The 7,734-nt window shown below is 38.4% G+C and overlaps 1 protein-coding gene across 2 annotated transcripts in view; it reads right to left on the reverse strand.

The window, feature by feature from the left end:
• The window catches only part of AKTIP (AKT interacting protein), a 10,152-nt gene extending 3,134 nt beyond the window's left edge, over positions 1-7,018 (reverse strand). The window contains exons 1-8 of one of the 2 annotated variants that reach the window (XM_010170777.1): positions 6,940-7,018; positions 5,428-5,633; positions 3,348-3,412; positions 3,160-3,260; positions 1,749-1,837; positions 1,577-1,675; positions 1,256-1,363; positions 505-565 (exon numbers count right to left, since the gene is read on the reverse strand). In XM_010170777.1, coding sequence (XP_010169079.1) covers positions 505-565; positions 1,256-1,363; positions 1,577-1,675; positions 1,749-1,837; positions 3,160-3,260; positions 3,348-3,412; positions 5,428-5,633; positions 6,940-6,981 — 771 coding nt within the window. In that variant the 5' untranslated portion in view covers positions 6,982-7,018. The remainder of the gene's footprint in view (positions 1-504; positions 566-1,255; positions 1,364-1,576; positions 1,676-1,748; positions 1,838-3,159; positions 3,261-3,347; positions 3,413-5,427; positions 5,634-6,939) is intronic. The other variant, XM_010170778.1, reaches the window with a different exon arrangement.
• Between the last annotated feature and the right edge of the window lie 716 nt (positions 7,019-7,734).

The following is a 7,734-nucleotide window of genomic DNA, read 5'->3' on the forward strand; positions in this document are numbered from 1 at the left end:
TAAGCACCCTTCACGTAGCTGATGTTGTCTTATTAGCAATCAGTGCTGCTTCAAAAAAATTGGAATAAGCCTTGAAGCTTTGACTCACTAATGAGAGATCTCTCAACAAAAGAGAACAAAGCAGCTAGGGACTGTCAGGTTATGCAGAAGTAGTAATGGCCATGACAAGCGCAAGACAAGCTAACAGGCAGTCAGCAAATCCCTTCTTCTTCCCTCCGTTACCTCACTAAACAAAAAAAAAAAAAATCTGCCAAGCGTGCCAACAATTGCACTAACAAAGCTTTCTAGCTGGCTAAATGATTAATTGCCTAACGCACTGAAGATAGAACACGGTGACATAACTGCTTAGTTAGGAGACCAAAGCAGCTTCAGCACGCCTGCTGATCCAGAGGAGCAGTGGAATAAGGTCTGTCTAGTACACGTTCACCACAGAGACCGAGACCCTTTCTTCCCCTCTCAGGGAACGAACCCTTACTGTAGCAAGAATGTGGACTTTGTGCATACCTTCTGAGTCAACATCTTCTCTCTAGCTTCATCATGTATAGCTGGATTCCATGGAGAAAAACTATGGAGAAAGTACAGCATAATTCTCTTACTTCGCATTTTTGCAAACTACAGTGTAGACAGAGCAGAAAGCAGCAATTTCCCTTGGTTTAGTTGGATTTCAAGTAAACCGTAAGTCTTAGTTTTCAATCTTAAAACATACAGTTAAGAACTAAATTCACATCGTCATGGATTTTTTCAACAAGAAATATTTAGGTTTCCATCTTTGTTTGCAGTAAGAACTGGCAATTCAGCACGTGCTGCATGAAACACTACTGACGCTCACTATGGAGCCAACTGCTCCATCCCCCATGCAGTCAAGCTTAAAAGTATTTTAAAAGTATGACCAAAGCTAAGAGTCATGCAAATTGAGTTCAGGAAAGCCTGAAAGCAATATTTACTCCATGGGTATTTCTACTTCAGGGAGGGTGGGTGTTTGGGGGCTTGTCTGTTTTGTAGTTTTGTTGAGGTTTTGGGGTTGTTTAAGTCTTGATTGCTTAGTGAAAAAACAATAAACCTAAGTGTCTGATTATATTTAAGACTCACTCAATACTAAACAGAAGTAAATGAGGGGAGGAATATTCAAAGTATCGCTATAAACTTAAGAAAAACCATGTCAGTCAACTTGGCAGAGAAATGCTTCAAATCAACAGCTATACCAAAATCTGTTCTCGAAACATTGAGACATGGTGAATTTGCTCACAGTGCTTACACGATTGCATAGGGATCCTCTATTTTGGGCTGATCAAATAAATGACTGCTGCATAGTTTGACACTGTCCACCACTTTACTTTTGAACAGTTGAATATCCTTTTCATACCTGCAAGAGAGAAGTCATGTTAAGTAACTGCAAGGAGGCACAAGTTTGCTCTAGAAGTACAGAATTGGCAAAGCCTCCACTTTAGATCCTAGTGTACCCAACTCCACAGGTAGTGACCATGAACTGATAAACAATTTTACAAACCTCTTGTTTCTGCAAGTCTGTGCAAAAATCTCTTAAGAGACCATGTCTATACACATGAGAGATACTCACAGCACTGCAGCCTCAGGGTTCAGAGGACTAGTTGTATCAATCTTGTAGAAGACTCTGCGGGCGTACATCAACACTTGCCATATGTGATTATGATTTCGCCTAAAAAGAACAAAGCACAATGAAGAAAGGAACAAAATTCTTTCAAATTATACATCAATATGTTACCACTAACCTCCATTTTGCAAATGCTCTTTTCACATCCAGTTCACCAGATAAGGGATCTACTAGCGGATGGAAGACAGGCAGATCAAAAACCAAGCGCTGCATTAGAAAAGAATAAATTAATTATGACAACTTCAAGCCTAATATTAAAACCACTGGGTAAAGGTCAGTCAGATGTTGATTCCAACACACACTAATTAATTGTTACTGTATTAAAAGAAAGCAACCTGAAGCAATTTATACCAACTTTCAGACTGTAACCCAACACACCTGAGTTACATGCTGGGACTTGGCCTCTCTCACATGCTTATCACCAAATCAGGAAACTAATCCAGCTAACTGCACAGGCACCAGTGCCAACACAGGTAATAATATCAGATAAGATCAGATTAAAGGAGTTTTTCTGGTTTAGCTATTTGTGACTGAAAGCTTTTTACATACTTGAGCTACAATCAATACTTTATCCTATACATTCTTAAGTAAGCTGTACAGTGACAGCACAGCATCTTCAGTTCTGTCCAGCTAGTTTCCTCTGGTGTTTGTTGCATTCTTCCAGAAGAAAATTTAGTTTCAACAGGAAGGTTTTAAAGCCCTGTGCTAGCAAAAGAATGATGGCTGTATGAGAGGTACTAAAGTCTAGTCTTTGAAAGAAACTGTTTCCTACTAGTTCTGTCCTTTAAAGACGATAGCTTTACAAAAAACTTGACACCAAGCAGACAGCTTCCTGACATAACAACTCGTTCTCAGCTACAGCAGTGACATACACCTGTCCCCCAACCTTCCTCTTACAGACATTTGGCAAGAGGGCTGGCTGCTCTGCTCTGGAGAGTCAGATTTCCACAAGATTTTTTATTTTTATCTTTTAATTGATGTAATAACTTGGACACTTTTCCCTAAAGAGAAAAAGATAAAGCAGAGATGAAAGGTAACACCGTATTATTTATCTCCTTCTCCCTTTGTTTCACCAAATTTCTTCTCAAGTTCTTTTAGTTCTTTGTTTCAATGCAATTTAGAAGAAAGACAGGCAAGAAATCCTGAAGTACTACAGCAAGCACAGCACAGGTGCTTGGATTTTATCACAGAATGTTCCATGTTAGTCAGAATTTGGATACTTCTTTAAGTGTTTCAACATTAACTTCCTTGCCAAGGAAGCAGCACACCAAGAGTTGAGGTAAAGAACTGGCTGATTACTTAATAATCTTACCTAACCTCACAAAATTCACTCTACACCAGCTCAGTAACCAGAGTAACATGATTCTTCCACAGATTTTAGGAAATATATACAAGACATCACACATGAGCCCAGCCAACTGAACACAACTAGTTCAAGGAAATAAGAAGCTAATTTGTATATTAGCTTTAACAAGAAGTCATACTTAAAACCATAAAACAAGAAGAACCCAAGACACACAATCACTTACCGGGCAGTCTCCATCTGGGTAATTATCAGGAATATAGACAGTAAATTTAAACACACCATCCTGGTAGAGCCCATGTCTTATGAATATTACACCAAACCACACTGCAAGTGAGAAAGTTTGCTTGAGTGAAAGAACTTTAAAATATATATATAAAAAAAAAAAATTGTAAAAATTAAGCTTAAACTTACTTAATGCTGATCGGTAAGATGGCTGGACGTAAACACCTGGTAATTTCTGCTTTACAACCAAGGTACTGCAATTAGAAGCAACCAAGGTTGAATTAGAATAAATATTTAGAATAGCTCCACAACTGCACTAAATCTACAGCAGGCTGACAACAGTAAACCCAGAATGCACTGCCAATAGCTTAACAGGGAGGGGACTCCTTCCACAAACTTACACTCAATTCCCAAGGACAGACCGTTCACAGGAGGAGGTGGCAGAAAACTAGAGAAACCATATTCTCTCACTCTTGCTTTTCCCACCCCACCAGTTAAAGAGTTACTAACAGGAAACATTACTTCTCCTGATAAAACTGTAAGTAGACATAAAAATAAATTCTTCCCCCAGTAGATTCATTTAATGCATGTCAGTACTGAAATTTCCACTTTTCTACCAAACTCCCAGTTTCAGAAAAAAAAGAAAAAAGAAATGCAATTAAGTAATTTTAAATTAAGATTTGCAGTCAATTGTAGTTAATTCTGAAATGTGACCAAAGCTTTAACTTCAATTTTAAACAAGTAGCTTTTTCAGTTCTAGATAAAGCTATGCTGCAGGTCAAACAGAAATTACACTGGCAACTGACAAAACAAAGTAACAGAGAATAAAAAGGATAGGCAAGAAGCAGGAAATATTAGAGATCTGGACTGAGTGATTCCAAGAATCTCATTAACAGGATGGACCAAGCTATCTTCTCAAATTTGCACTTCTTTGCTATTTCACTTCTTGTGATGATAATCCAGCCATGATCTTCAGACGTCAGTGACCAGTGCATTATAAAAAGAGTTTCTCCCTTTACCTTTTAGGAAAGTCCATTTGATAATCAGCAGTCCTACCGGGGCAAAATGTGCTATTTTTACTATTTTTCAAATCAATGAACACAAGAAGTTCCTAGTAAGTTTAACCAGCTGTAGCTACTGAATATTATAAATGATAAACCACTTCATAGGTTTTCCAGTTACTTGCCATATGGGCCCATTAAATTGAACCCCATGTGCTTACACAAACAAACAGTAATCTCAAAGCAAAACATTAACACAGTTCTCCGCTTTTGATTTCCATAATATTCATTCTTTCCCCAATAATGAATTTGTTAAACCACACGAGTTTATATTATGATACCAATATACTTTTGCATGCAGCAGAAAAAAAAAAAAAAACCATCATCTTTCTTAAATTAAGAAGTCAGGGTCAGTTCCCTGAAAAAAAGACGACTAATGTTTTGAGAGTTCTCACTTTCCATTTAATGGTTAAATGTAAGAATTGAGACTTAGTGTTGCATAAGGACTCCAGGGATTTCATTCCAAAAGACACTACATACTTGAGAATCCAGTATGTCTATTACAGAGGAAGTCTCTTCAGCTTTGTAGCACAAAACAGTTTATGTAACTTTATATAACTAGAAAGTTTTGCTGCAAACAGAGACTCCCACAGCAGTCTACCAATTGCTAGATGGGATTAAAAGCAACTGATCCAAAGAAAGCTATTTAAATCACACGAACTCCACCCTCACAAGTTTCATGTTAAATATCACTGAAAGACATGAAAGAATATAGTCTGCCTAATATCCATTTACTAAGCCATACCAGGCGGCGTTCAAGAGTTCCATGTAACAACTGGAGGAAGCTCCCATGTGCTGACTCCATTACACAGCACCGTACATTCATAACCACCTTCCCACTAGACATCTGCTTGCTTCTATTTTAATACTTGTTTCAAAAAGTCAGTATTTTTGACCAAAAAGCTATTAGGATAACTGGTCAGGATGCCTTAATCCAAAATGTGTTTACTTAAAGACTAAGAAATACAGTAATTCAGAGGATCATATCTAAACACATCCCTTAAAATATAATTTTCCTTTCCTCTGCTATCTCAAGAGACTGACACTGCTGCTCCAGAAGAAAAACTTTGTGGAACTTGAAGTTTTACTGTCTTCTTCAAGGACTAAGGCAAAGACACCATGCAAGAACTAGAACCCTGTACATTTTTTTTTCTCACTGAAGCATAAGCCCAGTGACCTAAAAAAGACAAAAAAAAATGAAAACCTACAATTCTGCAAGGAGGGAATACTCCAAATAAAAAGGCCCATAGGAAGCATGTGTTCCATTTGTCGACTGGGCTGAGGTGGCAGGGGAAGCAGGCTTGGTTATTGGCACAGCATTCTTTGGGATAGAAGGCAACTGTTTCTTTGTAGAGGCTCGTAGAGGACTGGTTCGCAGCTCTCCACTCAAAGTTTTCTCTTCAGCATCAGGTCTCTGTTAGATTAAAAGAGAACCACAAGATTACAGGCCTTATTTCATAAACATTTAACATATGAACATATTTTAACACAGTTTAAACTCAACCTTGCTAATTACAAGTTTGGCCAATGAAACAAGTCTTGGGTTTCAGTGTCCTATTGCTTGTGGGTGGGAGGCAGGGGGAGTGGCATCTCTTTGGGTTTTGTTTTCAAATAGACTTTTATTCAATCAAACCTAGCCTACAAGTACAAAAGTAATCAATGCTGGACAGGAAATCTGCAGGTTAGGACAAACGCTGAAGGAGACTTACATTTATTTAGAAATGGGAACCAGATAGTATACAACACCACTTAGAAGTCAATCTATTTCTAGCACACATTGCATCACAATAAATCATTTCCACTGACAAGCATCCTTGTGTTCTAGACTTCAAAGAGTCTTTAAGAGTAGATTAGTGAAGCTGAGATGAAATAAGAACTTTCTACAGCAAACTTCATGTATTTCAATTCCTGCCTGTGCTTAAAACACCAACATCCTACTTGGAGCTGATGATAGACCCCATTCCCACTGTGGGAGAATCACGGTTTGACAGCAATACCAAGCCCAGTTTAAATAGCTTTGCTATAGCAACCTTTTTATGCCTGCACTGTCTTTTATTGAAAAAGAAAGAACAAACAAACTTTTATACTTAATTGGTCACTGCTAAACTGCTAGAGAACACTGTACTCTGTACAGACCTCAGAATCATGCTATAGATTGCCAAGCCAAACCTGCAGGCTACAGTCTTGTCATTAGGCTAGTTGTGGTGACTAAAGGCATGATTTAGGCTCTAGCGTTTCAAAGCACTTTAGACTTGGACTAGTAACAGTACCGACGTCACAAGCATCAACAAAGTTATATAATTTGCCCCAGCACTGAACACCTGAGAAGTGATGAACCCTAGAACTACCACGCTTTTACACACAATCTAAGTAGCAATAGCATTATGGAGGCACAGCTTTGTCAACACTCACTGCACATGCAATACCTGGCTAAGGTTTTAAGACAGTAAACAAACGTCATAGGAAACAAGTGTTTCAACAAGTTTGTTTCATCTTTCATACTTAAAGATACTTCAAATAAGAAAAGTCAATAAATTCTGGAGCAGACTCCAGCCACAGGCACTTCCAAAGCTAGCTTACACTTTTATTGAAGATGATCACAATCCTTGGGATAAAACACACACTCCAACTGTATTTGTAGGTTGTCTGATGGTTTATTCCAGGACCACTTCCATCCCTCAATACACATTAACACTTTATGACATCTGTTCATTACATACCTTGCGCACAGAACTTGTAGACATGCTCCAGAAAGGGTTCATAACGTGTATCCCAAATAAAGGACTGCAGCTTTTCAGTGTCGTCAGAGCGTCCTCAGGCCTCCCTGGTTTGTACCCTAGAAGTACACAGAACGAATATGCATTCTAAAGATAAACAGGACTTGCTGTATAAACAGGATTAAGATCTAATTCTGCAGCCAGCTTTATATTCCTGTAACTTCAGAAGAAAACTTCTTGCAGTTAAGACTGACAATAGTTAAAATTGCCAAAGCTCTATTATATATTAGACCACAGGACAATAACATAGTTGTCTATTACATAATTTCTGCACTTGAATCCCTGCCTTCTTTCTGCTAGAAAGATTCTGCATTCCATGTTTTGTCTTGCCAACTGGAAAAAAGACAATCTGTTGGCTCAGCACAGTCAAGAAAGATCCTCTACACACGCACATATTAAAAAGTTATCACTTCACCACTCAAGTCCAGCCCCAGACATACACTGCTGACTTCACATGTTTCTGAAGCGCTCCAGTTTGCAAAAACCTCTGCCATTCCCAGTGAGAGAGATGATCCTCCCATTGAGTTTGCATCACGTATGCGTCATTTTGTTTTCATCTGCATTGGAACACCACCAGGAACAGACAAAGCCCCAGAACACAGGAGCTGCTCTGTAGCTTATTTAATAGCTTCATTATGAACACTAAGGCTTAGTGCTCTTCAGATCAACACTTCAATAATGAGGACTTCAGCACTATTTGGAGTTTCAGTGTGTCATCTACTCTATACATCCTTGGGT

The sequence above is a fragment of the Antrostomus carolinensis genome, unplaced genomic scaffold (genome assembly GCF_000700745.2).
Source record: "Antrostomus carolinensis isolate BGI_N321 unplaced genomic scaffold, ASM70074v2 scaffold12596, whole genome shotgun sequence".
NCBI lineage: Eukaryota > Metazoa > Chordata > Aves > Caprimulgiformes > Caprimulgidae > Antrostomus > Antrostomus carolinensis.